This window comes from Camarhynchus parvulus, chromosome 3 (assembly GCF_901933205.1).
Source record: "Camarhynchus parvulus chromosome 3, STF_HiC, whole genome shotgun sequence".
NCBI classification, from domain to species: domain Eukaryota; kingdom Metazoa; phylum Chordata; class Aves; order Passeriformes; family Thraupidae; genus Camarhynchus; species Camarhynchus parvulus.
The window spans coordinates 104,605,208-104,623,422 of NC_044573.1; the positions used below are offsets into that span (position 1 = coordinate 104,605,208).

Genomic DNA, 18,215 nt, shown 5'->3' on the forward strand with positions numbered 1-18,215 from the left:
CCAAATAAAATGAACAGTGTCAACAAAGTTTCACATTGCAACTGACTACAGTAGATCTAATTATATAAATGTTCATAACAAGAATAGACCATAGAAGAACTTTGTGTAAGGTAAGGAAATAAAAATTAAAAGGAACACTGAAATGCTACATTGCATGGAAGTTTGAGTGTTACACAGTATACACAATATCAAATGAGCAAAAAGTACATAAGTGTGTGAATTTATTTTATTTGGAATCGTATCTCTGTATCTTAAAACAGGCATTCTGAAAATGGTATCATTTGCAGCTATGCTACTTGGATATATTACTTGGGTAGCAGTATTCCATGGTAGCTATACAATTTCTCTCATTACATACCTATATTTTGGTATGGTTTATAAAGAATTCTTATTTCACAGCTTTCTGGGTCTTGTCCTGTAAACTTTCTCACTCTGAACTTTTCTCTTTCTTATATGTGTATGCACACACACGTACACATTCACCCATGCACAGGAATATTTCAACAGCTCTTGACAGAGATTAAGAGGTAGATTCTCTAGATTTTTAGTCACTCTGATTTCCATTAAGTTTTGATTAAAAGAATAGCATAGGCCATTACTAATCTCCTATGAATTATCTTTATAATAACTAAAACTAAGTGTTAATTGACAAAATGCATGCAATCGATGATTTCATTTTAAGTAGTCCAACTAATTAATAACTATCTGTAAGTTTTGCAGTGATTCCCACAAATAAGTAAGGACAGTTGTACTTTGTTAGAACATCCTCAGCAACCTTGCAGGTGTAGCACTTTCAATTTTAAGCTGATCTTCATTTTGTACCATTTTTATCCTAAAATATGAAAAACTGCTTCCTGGTCCTTTCCCTGCACTTGTACTAGCATATTCACATCTGCTTCACAAATATATTTGCTTCTAAAGAACACAGTGAGGGAGTGACAAAGAGATGACATATGTTGAAATGCACAATAAATAAAGTTTTAAAGTATGTGATAATAGATGTTCATGTTTTCTGCAAGATGCAATATTTTTCTTAACTTGTATCTCTGTACTAGTGCTTTTAATTTTTTCCAAATGCTATGTCAGTTTAGCAAAGAGAAAGTAGAATAAATCTGTTTCCTTAGTTATAGAGAGGAGAATTTTAAATTTCAGGCAACCTAGTACAAGAACAAACATCCTCCAAACAAATTTTGTGTTTTGCATAATCTTATTGTCTGCTTCAGCCTGTTTCTTCTGACTTATGGCCTTTTTCTCTTTTTGTATTTCTGTCAACAGAAAGCTGACCTTGCAGTTGCACCATTGGCAATTACCTATGTTCGTGAGAAGGTCATCGACTTTTCCAAGCCCTTTATGACTCTTGGAATAAGTATTTTGTACCGCAAGCCCAATGGTACAAACCCGGGCGTCTTCTCCTTCCTGAATCCTCTCTCCCCTGATATCTGGATGTATATTCTGCTGGCTTACTTGGGTGTCAGTTGTGTGCTCTTTGTCATAGCCAGGTAACATGTCAACTTTTGTGATTTTTTTGGCAATTGTTACCATTTTTTTCTTACTAATAATTGTCAAAAGTCACAAAACTTTTCTTACTTTCATACTCTTATATTTAAACTTCATGATTTACAGAAGAATAATGATGAGGGTTCTCACTATTAATATTCTTCACTGCCATACTGTCTCCAGTTTGTTACTGGACTTTTCCGTAAGTCTTTAGTATGCTAGCTAGATTCTTTCTTTTCTTTACAAATATAGAGACACTAGAAAGTTTTAAAATAGCTTTTCCCAATAAGTCTGTATTTAGAAACCCAGGGTTTGCATGCTTTATTTTGTTACTCTGATTTGCTTTTATGCTGTGGCGCTCAATCTCAATTTGAGTACTTAGCAGCCCATGCTAATTCTAGATGTCCAATCTGGGCCTCTACCAGTTGAAAGTTTGTGTAGATTAGTATATTTGACGTAGGATAACAATATTTATTTTTTTATTTTGTGCTAGTTGAAATCCCTGAGATACTTCACAGAATTTAAAGTCTCTGAGTGGAATGTTTTTTGGAAGCTTAATTGAGCTTTTAGAATTAAGAAACTTGATACATCAATTGTTAAATTATAAATTGATTTTATATATAGGGCTCACTTTTTTATCTGTTTTTTTTCAACTCAAATGAGCAGAAAAACATCTTTTGTCAAATAATCCCATATGATTACCATTTCCTTCTTAACTCACTAGGGCTGAGTTCAGATGCTCACATAAATACAGACTTAAGTGTAGCTTTGGCATTTGTCATAACAGCAGAAAAAGCTCAGAGCAGTGTATGAAATCTCTTTTCCCCTTGTAGTCACTTGCAATTTTTTTTTAATCAAATGCACATGAACTATATTGGTTTTTATCTCTTCAATAAGATGAGGTCATTTTTTTGAGTTGATAATGAAATCTCACTTCAGTCCTGAGATTTCTGTGATTTCATGCTATGGTTCACAGTAGAATCTTCATATATTTCTTTTTCTATTTTGCTGTATTTAGTATCTGGATTCTCCATCTCTCTTTGATACTGTCTGTTTCATTTTGGAGAAGTTGTATCATTCCTATATTAGGAAGAAGTCATATTTTTAGAAACCAGTTTAAAGGTAATTTAGCACCTGTAGATGAAGTACATGCAGTATTGAAGTAATATAGATAAAACTGAAACATATTTTGTAATGAAAGACTTTACTGTGTGCCATTTTGAAAAGTCTGCTTTAAAGAGACAGAGTTATCATGAAAGTTTCTTGAAAGACCCCTATTTTAGTGGACTATATAACCAGAGAGTACAATATTTTCTGAGGTGCTCCAGAGAGTACAATAGTTTCTGACGTGTTCCTGCCATACAGATATCTCTGAAAGCACATCCGAGCATAAATCACAACTGTTATCTTGTGAAATATGAAACATAAAATATTTATGCATATGTCCAAAAGTTTTAACCCTACTGTTATCACTGAAGGACATATTCAGCATGATGCACAGTGCTTTTTTGTAGTCAGGATTTGTATGGCTGAGTTCCTACTTACGCTTTGAGAATGTGCCTTGACATGTTTTTTAGGAAAGATAGATTTTCTTGAAACTTTTTTTTTTTTAATTAAGCTATTTGGCCACTTAAGCTCACTACCAGAACAGGAAGAAATATTTATTTTTATATAGAAACACCAGATAATAGAGCAAGAATGCTGACATTTCTTTTCACGTCTTTGTTTTTGTGACGAGCACCATAAATTCCTTATTTAATTGGAAGCATTATCTTAATTGTAAAGCAATACAGAATATACTTTATACTGAGCAAAGAAGTTTTGTTTCTGTAGAATTGTATAAGATATCATTTTTACACATAAATTTATACCAGCCTTCATATCTAGAGATTTTCAATATTTCTTAACTGGTACAATCAAATATTGATAACACATTTAGAAATAAAAGATGTAGGGTTATGTAAGACAATCTACAGATTTTATTCATAATGCAGAATGACTTAATAGTAAGTGATAACATTTTCTAACATTATTGCTCGTAAAAGGAAACAAGTCTAAATTGAAAGTTGAATTTCCTGCTGAATACTAAGCAGAAAAAAAGAAAAACATTATTCAAAAGACAAAGACCTGTTTGCAAATAAAATTCAAAAATTTTATCTGTCATGTAAAGAGAGATACTTAAAAGTGTGTTTGTGAAGAGGACTTTGCAGCATAGTGGTATGTCTTTTCAGTACAGAGTATAGGTTAGTTATTGCACAGCTGATTATCTATTTTACAGTCCTGGTGTTGTGAAACTTCTAGACTGAGTGTCACTAGTTTAATAGGGTCTACCCAGACTTTCTTATTAAGAAGATTTCTATTCCGTAACAATCCTTCCATAATGGATGTTTAACTAGCAGTGTTCATAATAATTACTTTGTGTTTCATAGTAAGGTGTGCCTTTGTTTGGAGCAGTGCTTAGTATGTCTTTTATGATATAATGTTTTGTAATTACAGATCATCAGAGTGTTCAGTATAGAATATTTATTTTAAAATTCAAACCTCCCATTTTTGTGTCAAAGGTTTTGTGGTGTTATTGTTTCACCATGTCTCCCAAACAATGTTGGCATGTAAGAGCTTGACACGTCGAAAATGGAAAGTACCATTCTATTGTGTCTCTTGGATCTCACTCATTAATTAGTGGTATTGTGATATTTAGGAAAGATGAAGAAATTAGTAAAAGCCTCAAGAATCTTTAAGAATTAATTGTTTAAAATACTTCCATAGAAAGAGAAATATAAATCTATATCAGTCCTTTATTTAATTTGCAAGAGTACTGGATTTTCCTTCCAATTTGAGAATGATCTATAAAGAGCTGTAATCTTCATGCACTCAACAAGACAAGAAGCTAGGAAAGATTTATGTGTTAGCTGGAGGGTTTTTCTATTTTATTTTCCTCTTTTATTTCCGCCCAAAAGACAAGTCTACTTCTGAACAGACAAATTCTGCATTGCATCTCTTAATCTTGTTTGTTGCTGCTGTTGAATCTCAGTAGCTAGGATGGTTAGTCTCTGGAAGTTCCTTGCTTTGTTGTACAGATTGATGACTGATCTATAAACCCAGTCTGCTTGACACTAAGTCTATTAATTTTCTGTGAACTGAGAATTTCATATAGTATTTTTTCCTGTTATGGCAACAGTAATAGATCTTTCTGGTGCTAGATAGCATTGTCTTTTTCTGTCTGCCAGCAGTGTCTTGTGTCATCTGAAAACCTGCTGCATGCAAATACCATACCTTCATGCCTCTGCCCTTACCAGTTTCTTTGATTAAAAATACCAGTTAAATTGACAATTTAGATTAGAAGGAAAACTAGAACCTCAGTAAAGCACACCAGCTGTTTTTGGACTTCTGTCAATTACACATTTTCTGATCTGTGTAATCAAAAATCTCAATTAATGGAATTTCTTTTTATTTCTGTCTGTTGCTGCAAACCATTGTACCATTTCTAAGCAACATGCTGTTTTCTTACAGTGTTGTGTATCAACTTCACAGACACATGTTGTCCCTTCTTTTCCATCAGTCTATGTACAAGAAAAAGACACTTTCTATTTTTGGCCTGCAAAATCTAATATATTAGTTACTGGAGGATCCTTCCCTTTCTATTTAGGTATTATGAACAAAACCAATTTTATGCTTTGAAAAATGCTTAATGTGTTTTATTTGCATAGGTCTTCCCATAAATTACTTTCAAAATTAATCATCAGCTAAGTTTTCTTATGATTATATTGCATTTTTGAGTCTTGTGCAGAATTTTAAACTTCCATGTCTTTTTGTCTCTTTTTTGAAAACATAGATTGGAGACTAAATTCCTTAAATGTTTATATAAAATAATTTTATGCCTAATTTACTGTATTTCAAGTTATTTCCTGAACACTGATGGATTTCTCTGTGTAGTAAGGTCTTTTTTTTTTTGCTGTGGACATATCTGTCTGTCATAAAGAAGTTCACTCTTAAGTAACCTGTCTTCAAAACTGGAAGAGAAACAGCTGCCTTAGTAAGGTACTTCATTTTTACAGATCAGATGTGAAGCAGATAACCTATCTTGGATAAGACTGTCCACTATTGAGCTCTTGTGCTTTTCACACTGAGCTGTCCAAAGTATCAGTGACTATTGTGGAAATATACATTAAACTGTACTCACTGCCATAATTACTAATTTTAAATCATGGGTTGTCATTTTAAAGGGCTTATTTGCCTTTACTTGTAAAACATTTTTTATGCTAGGACTTCTTGCCTTATCCTCGCTTTGGAATTACTCCATTCTACATCTTCTAAGTCAAGCTCTTGTGCTGCTTCCAGCTGCCAAAGTATTTGTTATCGCCTATTTTTCCATTTCCTCGTAAGCACTGATTAGAGCACAATGAACATTGCCTCATCAACAAATTATATTTTTCTCTTACCAGCTGGAATAAAACATAATTAAATGAGACAAGTCCTAAAAAGTCTCCACACATTTATCTTAATCTTTTCTCTGTGAAAAAGCTTGGGAATAGCCCTGCTGCTTCAGACTGTAACAGATGCCTGGGCATTAAGTCTCTCTGGAGTGCATGCATATCCTTTTACATCTCATCAGTCTTCATTTTTATTTCATATTTTTGATCAGCTGATTTCTGTTCTTAACCTTGCCTGATTGATTTTGAAACTACTTCTTGAAAACTACCTTGATGGAAAGGAATGAATGAGAGAATGAGGGGAAACTATTATTCCAGTTACTATGGAGCTCTGGTTCCTAAATTGCTATGTTGATAGTTAACGAAGTTGGAAGTTAGCATATTTGCCCTTTCTTTTTAACAAGCATGCTTTCTATGAGAATTTTATCTCCTGAAGTCTCCCTAGAGAACTACAGCATATGCTATGAGGTGTTTTCAGGAATAGATTCATCATCCTATAGGGCAATCCAGATGTCAACACTGAAATCTGGTTCTCTTACAGAGTTTTAAGATAGTTTTGGCTCAATTGTAATGCAAAGTATTAATTTTTCCTCTGTTGTAATGCAAGTACTATGCAGCTTTCACTCTGTTATAAAATGCTGTGCAAGTAGACAAGGCTAAAAGTATGCCAAAAATTACACACTTACCAAAATTGTTCCACAACAATTATCTCACAATCAGAAAATTTAATTTCTTTGAAATCAAGTTGCACCTCATGACCCTTAGCTGATTGCTTCCAAAAGATTCTGTATAGTCTGCTTCTTTTCATATAATTTTGTTTCTGGTTGAAAAGCAAATCCTTGCTAATGCCAAAGATCATTCTTATTGGGGAAAAAAAAAAATTAATTCGCCAGCCTCTGGAACACCGAGTGTTTTTATCAAGTGTACCTTGTCATGCAGATTGCATAACAAGAATTTTTCTCTCTCTTTGTTAACTTTTCAAGCTTTTTTTATTGATTAATATATTTGTGTAGCTATACCAAGAAATCCTTTATGACAATGTTCTAGAAAACCTACTTGCTGAACTAAATTTCTTCTTCTTTACGTGAGAACCGAGAAATTTTAATTTTAGAATTCTAACCTTTAAATGAAGTTTCAATAAATTAGGTAATATAAAGAACACAGCAGTTATATCTTAATTTATTGCACTCGTAAGCAAATTATGAAGAACTATTTTTTTACTTAGTCAATCTTGCTAAATGTTATAATGATGAAATTGTACAGTCATCTTATCTGGATGGCAGTCACTGGAAATTTTGTGAGCAAGACTTGTCCATGTTATTTCAAATATGCTCAGATGCTTCTAAGTAAGCTTTAAATTGGTTAAATAGTTTATTATGCCATTTTCCGTTAAATAGTTTATGTATGCTGTTTATATCGGCATAAATCTATAATTAGTAACAGTATTTGAGTAATTAAGTAATTTTCTGTGGCTAGCACACAGAGCTGATGATTCATCTCATTTGTATATAAAAACTGCAAAAAAACCTGGAATTGTAATTCCTTCTCATAGTCATCATCTGGGTTGTGTAATTATTTTGAGAAGTTATGATTTAGATCACCATCAGCGCTATAGAATCTAAATGTTTTGGATGAGGGTGGCTTACAGAAGGACATGTATAGCAGTGAGTTAAGCAACAGTCTCTCACTTTGCATTTTGACACTTACAAGAATGCTTTGATCTCTCTGACTCCTCCATAAGAAATTTAATGTTAGTTTATGAAATTTATAGTTATAAATAATCAACCCAGTATGGATCCTCATCCTAACCCCTCAAGGTTTGCTTGAACCACTTCTTCCAATGCTCCCAGTCTCCTTCAGCTGTTCCAGAAGAGACAAGACTTCCAGGAGGTCTATGAGTCTACACACAAGCACAACATCTACATAATAACCTCTTATAATACTGTTAGAGATCACAGTAAGAGAAAACTTTTCTTTTGAACTTCTTAACATATATATCCTCCTTACATTTTAGGGGTAAAAATCCCCAGTTCTCTAAATCCTTGCTATATTGGTGGCAGACCAATCTGAAATCCCAGGTACTACTTGCTGTGCATCAAAGCTATGAAGCTGCCAGCAAAATAACTGAAACTACTTTACTGAGGTTGGCTGAAAAAATTATAACCAATTGCTTTAGCAGTCCAACAGAAAATACAGTACTACCCATTGGCTAAATCTCTATATGCATGCTTAAGAAGAAAATATACTCACTTGAAGAGAGGAAAATTCTGGATTCCTATGTGAAAAGAATTTTTTCCTGCACGTCTCATGATGTAGGATTTTAGGAAAGCAGTAGGTTTGTTGACTCAAGGAAAGCACCTTGTAATATGCATTTTTTTGTCCAGCTGCTTCCCCAGTATGTTTTATGTTAATCTTCTTCCTTTGTAGATTACCCTAATCAGATTTTACTTTTTTTGTTAATGAAGAGTATAGAAGTATCTTAATGATGCTGTCTAGAATTGAAGATGGCCTTGAAACTCCATCCTTTCTGTTGTTTTTTTCTCATTATTCTGGAAGACATCACAAGGCTCTACAATTCATTACTAATTACTGAATGGTAATTGCACTGAATGGTAACTCTGTTCATCCTTAAGGAATTTTATGTCTCTTACTACCAGCAACTCAATCTCTTCATTCTCACACACATGTTATTTAAGTACCCATTCTGACTTTACTTTTGTGACTCCCTACATGGAGGTGTTGCATATTTTAAAACTCATATTTCCTCTGCATATTGATAGAACATTGCTATGCAGTCTTTCACAGAATCTGAGGGTATTTATGGAAAGATGTTTCAAAAGTCATGTTGAACTTTTCATTCTGTGATTTCTTCTTTGTTTCAGTTACTCATTTACATATTTCACTGAGTGTTTGACTGCCCAAACATGTCAGAATCCTAACTATACTTTTGAATCTCAACAGTATCTTGAATCTTAAGATCTTAAAGGTGTTCACTAAAGCTTTTGGAGAGAATACAGTTTGATAAACAATCTTCGCTAGTAAAATCTTCAAAGTTTTCATTGGTGAATAGCTGATGAAATTATGGGAGTACTCAGTGGCCTTCTATTTTGATTTTTGACAGACTAGAATTGTTCTGTTGGATTCATTGAGTTTCACAGAGGTCATTGCTAGACAACTGACTGAATGCCATTCACTTTTTATCTAAATCATTATTTCTAACTGCCTGTGACAGTTTAATAATTACATTTGCATTCCCTTCATCTTTAGAACAAGCTCAGAGATGCTGAAAGATGTTATGCCACACTGTATTGTCATTTCTTTTCAGACACGCATAGTCTTGTCTTATACACTCATAATTGAGTTTATATGCCCAGTTTCCTGTGACTTTATTTTTGCACACTCTATGGCCAAGTTAAAATGTTATAAACATACATACTCTGAAAATTGTTTTTGAAAGTATCTCTGCAGTCAAAACAGTGATATTTCTCATAAAATACTTGTAATTGTCTTTAGATAATTGGGTTTAACTGAAAGCTAAGTAGATGTCCTCTATCGAATTTTGTGTTTTCAAATGTCTTTGATAAACAGTTTCCATAAGTGAGTCAAGATCTGGAGACTGTTTTGTCAAGAGTTCTATGGCATCACAAAAATTAATGCTTCATATCTACTATGGGCAGTGATTTGTTAACTTCTTTGTACTGTATCCATTAACAAATAATGCCATAGTCCATGCTTATAAAAATCCATCTGAGGAAAGATTTTTTTTTAGTTTTGAAAGATTCTTTACAGTGCAGGAGTTCATCCTTTTTTTAATCAGCCCTTGCTAATTACCAGCATATATAGTACATGGGAAGAATATTGGATTGCTTTTATGAAGTAGTTTGCTTGAAAAGAAGTTGAGTCTCCAGAAAAAGTGCTGTAAATTCAGATTTTTGAAATTGGATAATTTAATTCTGTTTTGCCAAAAGTTTCTTCCTCTATATGTAGCAAGTTTAGACTTGGCACTTTGTATATTTATTTAGCAGATGATAGCAGGGAACATGAAATGTGCCTAAAAAGAAGGGTTCCTCTATTTATGAAACGGAATGTTTTTAAAGCTAAAATTATCCTTTTGAGAAAAGTCAGTGCCTCGTATGTTTTTGGAGTTAGGAGACAGAAGGTTTATTTACTTTAATTGAGGCTTTATTTATTTCATGTGTTTTACTCTGGCATGTGTACTATATGTGGGGAGAAGGAAACTGTAACTCTCACCATAATGCACAGCACCAATTTTCTCATGAGATATGCAAAACCTCATTCTCATGAGATATGTAGTCCCCCTACCTAAAGAACAGAACACAAGGATGTACTGGAATGGAAATAGAGTCAATGTCCAAGAAGGTATCACAGTGTTTTCAAAAAATTTTGTTAATAATTGGTGTGAGTACTAATTTGAAAATGTGCAAGTTAGCTTATTGACTGATTCCTTTTCCATCAGCACCAGTGTCTGAATTAACAGAGTGCCTGATATATTAGAAAATTAATTCAACCAGCAGCTGAACTGTTGGTGGTATTTTGTTTGCTTGTTTGCTTTGATTTGGTTTGTTGTTTTGGTTTGTTTAAGTTTTTTCCCCCCAAAGTCAAACCAGAAAACTGATGTAGGAGACATTTTATTTATTGAAGTAATTTAATGTATGCATCCTGCTTGGAACACTTGACTAACAGTGAATGGTCTCCTCATAAAAAAGTAGAGGTTACGGTGAAGGAATGGGAAATTTAACATTAGGAGTCATGGTTTCTATTTACCCTTCTTCTGGAGGACCCAGAAAAACAAAATAACATTTAGCAAAGATGGCTGAAGGATTGAAAAGCATTCTTGATGCTAAATAAGCCAAACATATTAAAAATATTATTATATTTTTGCAAAATATGTGGACCCATGTACAATAAATTTCTTTATTTAATCTACATTACGAGGGAGAGGTAAACCATTGGAAGAAAAGTCAAGATGATACAATGGTTATTAACCTTGTAGGAAATTCTAGAACAGATGTTCAGTGGAATGAAATAGCAGTTTATGCAGGATAGTATTTCAGAATTCTCTGTTGGATTATTTGGTTTCAGGATTATTTGAAGGAAAGGAAAACTTGGGTAACAAAAGTATTTTATGAATTTTACTCCTTTATTTTCTAAAATAGACCTCGTCCTGTTACATAATGTTAAAAATGCAGATGCAATTCTCAAGTAATTTTAGATATTTGTAAGTGAATAGTCAATTTTCAAATTGTTTGCAGTGGCGGAACATGCCTGTTGGAATCTAAGGGGTTTGTTTATTTGTTTGGGTTTTTCTTTCTTTTTTTAAAATAAGCATAGGTTTCTGACTTCAGAACCAGAAGTAATTTAGTTTCTGCAAATTTAGCTAACACAAATTTTCTAAATCTCTTTTCCTCAATCATCATTATCCATTATATTCTGAGAAATAAATTGAAGCAGATTTTTAAATACAGCTAAATTGAAGGGGAAACAAACAGAAAAAGAAAACCTCCAAACCAAAATAAACTTAACAGAACTTTATATATGTGAAAGATGGAGCATTTGTTTATTGGAGGAAAAACTTACTAGACTTAGGTGATGGTTAAACATTAGACTTCAAACCAGAAGCATATCTTTAAAAGAAGTAAGGAATTAAAAAGTGAATATTTCTTGAATTTAAGTGTTCTAAGTGTTAGAAAAATAAGATTGTTCAAGACAAGTTCCTGTAGGCAGGCACATGGGAATTATTTATCTCCAGATCTTTCTGATTTAGCTGTTTCCAGTTTACCTTTCTTATGCAAGACTTCCACCTCTAACTCATTAGAGAGTATTAGTCATTTAAGCCCTGAAAGGGCTTGATTAGAAATCAGTCTGAAAAAGCAAGTATAATAACTGGTTTTGATACTGAAATATAATCTGTAGTGTGTCCTTCAAACATTTCTGTTTTGTGTATGGAAGTCACTCAGTGTTTGCTCAAATGATGGTGAAATTGCTTTTGTGTATATCCAGTCATGCATTTTCAGGCTTAAGAATAGTGGGTGCCTTTTTGTTGTGTTTTGTTTGTTTGGTTGGTTTTTGTAATTTATTACAGCACTATCAAAAATTTTGTCTTAGGCAACAAAGGTATCCTTCTTACAGGAAAGTTATTCAACAATATTAAAATTTTTGAGCACCATGGTCAAAAATCCCACATCAGCTGAGGGATATAGGTTATTTTATTAGAAAATAGTAAGTGTTTAAAATATCAAAAAGTTTGTCATTAATAATTCTTACAGCACATCAGAGACTAGTTTGAATATAAGTAATTTTTTATTAAATAGGGTTGTTCTGGCATATCACTCTCATGATACTGTTTGGTTTGTTTTGTGTGGCCATTAGACATGTGGTACCTTCACTTGCCATTTAGGATTTTCCTAAATTTTTACAACAGATAGCCACTAGCTGTGAGAAAGAAACACAAAGACAATGTTATTTCAGCTTGATGAGCTAATTAATATAATTTCAGAAGGCTAAAGATAGCAAACCACCCAGATCTACTGCCTCTTTCCATTTGGTTTTCTTCTTTCCTCAGCTATATGGGACAGGAATGCTGCGTGGAAAACTTCTTATGGGGTGAATAGTGAAGTGGTAGATAGCAAAAGAAGGTTATATAATTTCTTTCCATTCTTCCAGATATTCTTGTTCTTTCTTAGGACAAATAGTTTTAGCTTTACACAGAACAGGATGCCGATTTGTTTTTAACTTACTTTGTTTGTAGAAGTAAAGATATGGTGTTCTGTACTAGAGAACTATCAGCAGGGATATCAAACAGTTTTCAGCTAACAGGTAGTACAGCAATTAGTTCATGTTCTGGAGAAATTTTCTTGGTAGATATTTTGGAGGGAAAATCAAAAGGCTTATAGTGTAATGAATGTTCAGGGAAATTCCTTTGGAAGGAATTCCACTGATTAGAAAATTCTCTGGTTTTGTGGCTGACACAATGTAACCAATGAGCCCAGTCCAGAAGAAAAATGGAAGCAGGCTGCAGAATTTTTTGCATTGCACTGCTTTGCTGTGCTCACAGAGCGTGGCAAATTTAACGCCAAATTGCAAAAATACCTGAAAAAGGCTTCAAATTTGTCATATTTATCCTCCACACACTTCTCTCTCTTACTTTCTCTCTCTTGCTCTCCTCTTCTTCTAAATGAGCATGCTAGAGAACAGACAGTACTTAATCTTGTCAAAATCTGGTCAGTGTGCCCTTCATTTATGGCAATGAAAGGAATTTTCACCTTGCTTCAAATGTAACTGTAATTGGATAAGTTACTAGGTAGACACATACCAGAGGCTCCTCATAACTTTCTGCTCAGCTGCTGCTAGAAGCTCAGCTCTGATTTAAGCTTAAAGGTCGATGGGGATTTTTAATGTTCATAACACCTTCCTCATCATCCTGCCCTCTATGCTGTATAGTCATTTGTGCCTGAATGAAAGCAAATGCCAACAGCAGTAAGAGTGATGGTGTTGTGCTTCTATGCACAAATCTATGTGACTCCACAGGTGAAAGCAGTGAAGATCTCTGGGTGGTAGGGGAGGCTTGACTGGGCTTTCCTGTAACACAGGACAGCTTTCAGAGCATCACTGAGCAGGGTCATGTCATGTTGTTACATAGCCAACACCAAATACTTTAAACAATTCACAGTTCAGAAGGAGTATTTAAATAATTTAAATAGTTAAATAGGAGTAAAATTTCTATAAATTATGAGGAAAATGAAATGAAAAATTAGTAAATTTCTTAAGAAGTTAGGTTCAGCAGTTATTGTTCTTCAGCTATGTAGGCAGGAGAATATTTCAGTTTGCTGTTTACATTATAAAGCAATAGAATTTTGAGGAGGATTTTGAAAGAGAGGTATTGATTTTTGCCTTGAGGCTGTTCTCAGTCTGGAGTCTGAATAAGATTCAACTGGCACTGGTGGAATAGCTGCACAGGTTATCCTATGGCAGTGACATTAAAATCACTTCAAAGTTTGTCTTTGTATTGGAGAAGAGCAGTGGATATAAGGAACAGAAAAAAAAAGAAGAAAATCTGAAAAGTTACATTTCAGATTAGTTTATGCGGAAAGGAAAGTATTTGAAAGTATCAAAACTTGATGGAAAGATCTGCAGATATATGGGACAGGAGTATGTATTTACTGCCTTTGCAGAAACATATAAATTGTCCCTAGGGCCTTTATCTCTGAGACACTGGTATTACAGCAGCTGAATCTCTCCAGTGTTCTTTAACTCACATATGTTTGTTTTGACAGTTTGGTCAGAGGGAAGAGATTAAATTCAGGTAGTCCATGCGATATTAGTGGCAGTATGTTTTGAGTCCAGTGATAGGGCTATACAAAGTACAGAATGAAGTCACATGAGTGATCCTTGGTAATGAAAAAGTTGATGTAATTGATCTTCCTCAAAAAAGAAGAAAGATAAAGGCCTATGCATAGTCTGTTTCGTTGAAAAGAATGTTGCTGCATATGGCCAGGAGCAGTTTGGATCTAGTCTTGATGTTATTGAAATACTACTTCTAGAATCACAGTTTCTTGGAAAAACATCTAAAAGAAATACTTTGCTGAGTCAAGACTTGAAATACTTAGTACCCTAATGGAGTTATATTAAATTGGAGACCTGGAGGGGTGAATTCCAGCTGACTGATAGCTCTGTGAAGGAGGCATCTTGGTGGTGGATGTGAGGATGTGAGTTTCTGACTATCAGAGTTGTCATTCAAAGAAGCACTGGTATTTCGTTAATATTGAGCTGAATATATTATAGCTAACTCATATCCAGGCCTCAGGGTGTTATTTGAAGGTGAGAGAAATGTTTCTAGATAATGAAAAAAACCCAAACCCAAAACAACTTCAAATATTTATCCATGATCAGGATATGGAGCTGCAATTCAGCAGGGTCCCTGAAGAAAGCCCTTTTGGTTCAGCTGCACTTATTATCAAATTTAAAATGTGTCTTGTGTTTGAATTCCTTTAACCATGATCTTTCCTGAAGAAAGCCTGTGTGTTCCATTAGCAGCAACTGATATATTTGTACAATTATTAGTACAAATTGCACAATTTGAAAATTGTAATGGTATAATCAGAAAGGAGGAAACATTTTGTAATCAACTGCCAGTAGTACACGATTGTCCTATCATGTTCCTGCAGCATCCAGCACACAAGCTCTCACTGGTTTGACAATGGCACAGTGGACTCTAAAGACTGTGTATGAGCATTGCAAGGGCTGGAGTTCAGGGCTTGCTTTCTGGCACAGAGGGACGGAAAATTCCATATGATTAAATGGTCCATCATCCCAGTTATCCCACCCACAGTTCTTACTTACAGGATTTCCTGTTTCTTTAAACCACATTTGAGTGTTGCATAGGCCAAAACTGTGAACAGGAACGCTCTAACAAATAAATTGTATGGATGATCACATGCCACTGCTGAAGTCTTGAGTCCTTCCCTTCACTTACTGATACATATATAACCATAGCAGTTCATAGAATATATATATTCCTATTTATTGTAAATTTTTGATGAGAAATTAATTAAGCACTTTAAATGAACAATTATTGATATATTAGGCAGAAATATTAAATAAACATATTATGCTCTCTTTTTTTGGAAAGGGTGGAAAACCAAAGAACAGCACACCAAAAACAAAAAAGGCAACCAACCAAATTCTAAACCAAACCATAAAAAAACAATTTTCCAGGTCTTTGTGATGACAAAACTTTTGCAAATAGAGTGACATATAAGTGCACAAAATAATCACTATAAAGAAATACTCCAAAATATTCCACATGACCCCAATATATCACAATTAAAGTTTTAGTTTACTGGTTTTATTTAAAGGATGTTCTATTTTGGCAATTTTAAAAGCAGAAGGAAACACAATGTTGGTCTTGAAAATGTTTTAGTGGCTTATTCTCTATGTAAAAATCACATTCAATGTGCCTATATTAACAGATATACTATTATGAAGTGACCCTAGTGTAATAATTTTTTTAAATTCATGTCATTCTGATGGGTGACATTTAATGTATGGTGAAGGGCAGCACTGAATTGTTATGCACTCTTAACTAGATATTTCCTTTGCTGTGATGTTAAATGTTAGTCAGGAAGGTAGTCACAAATTGAATAGAAAAGCCAGATTTTTTTTTATACAACCTTTGAATGGCCAAGCTTTTTTTAAGAAGTCCATATATTTTACATTACAAAATATGATTTCACACTTTATTATGTGCATTTAGAGGGTCCTCTGCAGTATCTAACTCTTCCCTGCAACTTGTCACAAACTCTTGAATAAACTGAAAAAATCACTAAGTGCTTCACTTATAGAAGAGGGAATATTTGAATTTCTCAAGTATATTTCTCTCTTATACTGTCTTTCATTCTCTTAAAGAGAAATAATTATCAATTTATTACTTTATGTTACGATTATAGAATAGACTATCACTATTTTATATTACAAATTTACAGTCTTATTCATAGATACCCTATAACCATCTTAAAAATTTTATTTGAACCAAGATGGCAAGATCTTCTGATCAGTAGTGCATATGAATCCCTTATTATTGCAAACATGCCAGTTAGCAATATGAGCAACTTTGCAAGGTCTAGTAGAGAGTTACACACTGTTGGACTAGATTACACCAAACACTTACAGACTGGGTTTCCTAATAAAACATATTTAAAGGTAAGGACAAATATAGGATATTGTATCATGAAGTTTAAGAATTATATGTAAACCTTCAGAGGCAGTGGTTGGTATGTGTTTTTATTTAAAAATAATTAAATGTAGAATGGATGCAATGCGTTTGCAGCTCCTATCCTTTATGTAGGATTCTGAGATTTCTTAAGGTAGAAAAACTGTCTAAATATAGTCTTTGAAGATGTGTCAGCTTGATAAGTATTCATGTAAAGTAGTTTGTGAGAACTCAGCCCACCCTTGCAGTTTAGGAACATTACAAAACCTCCTGAAGTCCATGACAGTGATAGTACGTGATAGTTTTAGACTATCACAAATAGAAGGAGCAACATTCTCCACATAAAAGGAAGAAATCTTTTGTAAATATATATATAATCATTAAGGTTTACATAGATCTATTATTTCTTATGCAATATATATGATTTCTTCACTGGAAGCATGAAAGCATTTATTTTCCCCATTGTGTTAGAGCATGGGCCAAATCAATGTGTGTTATTTCAAAAAGATGATCTAAGATATTGCTAACATTCTTCTAAGGCACATTGTGCATATTCTTTGAATATTCTTTGTATGTTAACAGACCAGATTTGCTGATTTTCTTTGACAATAACTTCTGAGTTCCAGATCAGACTTCAGTTCCTTCAGTTTTAGTAAACCACTGTAGTGATTTACTAAAACCTTTTTGAAGGTGTGTTTTGGGGAATATAAAGGAGGATCCATGCTAAAATTTCTTTTCTTTAGATTTAACAGTCTACGCTCTGCTCTAGGAGCAGATCAATGAATTTACTTGTAAGGAGTCAAATTATTTTACATATTAAACTTAGCAGAACTGTATTATTTTTACAATCATTTTAGGGTTGCTTAGTAAGTCATTTTTAATTCAGGAACAATTTAAAGGCAATGAAAGTAATAGATACTTATTGGAACAAATACAAACAATGTGTTATTCAAATATTTAAGATATATTAAAAGAATTTAAAATTTGGGAAAAAATAGATACATTTTATTTTTAAAAAATTAGAGTGCTGTTTCATGGTTCCAGGATGTCAAAGTGTTTACTTTGACATTGACATTCATAGGCATGGCAATTTTAAATATAATACTCTTCATAACACAGAGTAGCATTATTTTTTTTTTGTTGCCACACGACAGATTCCTTTAGTTCAAATATGTGCAGTTTTACTAGAATTAAAAAATCCAAGTATTCCTTATTCTGGGCTAAAAAATGTAAATTATGCTATATAAAAGAACTCCTTTTAAAACAGTAAAAGTTTTCAATTAGAGAACAGGAACACAAAGGAGAAATGATGGTATTACAGTGAAGAGAGAATTATGTGGAGAAGATAAATTATTCTTTACTATTTGCCTTTTTTCAGATTACAGAAAAGGAAAGAATGTTAAATTGAAAATAACAAATTTAAAACATAAAAGATAATTTAATTACTTTTATTCTTGTGGATTGTTAATTAACCTCTGAAACTTTTCTTATGCTAAAATAAAAAATGAGTGCTTTGCAATAAAACTCTAGTGATTAGACATACAAATGCATCTGAGGTA

At 33.3% G+C, this 18,215-nt stretch overlaps 1 protein-coding gene across 1 annotated transcript in view; it reads left to right on the forward strand.

The window, feature by feature from the left end:
• The window catches only part of GRIK2 (glutamate ionotropic receptor kainate type subunit 2), a 353,639-nt gene that overhangs the window by 217,755 nt on the left and 117,669 nt on the right, over positions 1-18,215 (forward strand). Inside the window, exon 12 of the mRNA XM_030944939.1 lies at positions 1,276-1,499. Within this exon, the coding sequence (XP_030800799.1) occupies positions 1,276-1,499 (224 nt within the window). The remainder of the gene's footprint in view (positions 1-1,275; positions 1,500-18,215) is intronic.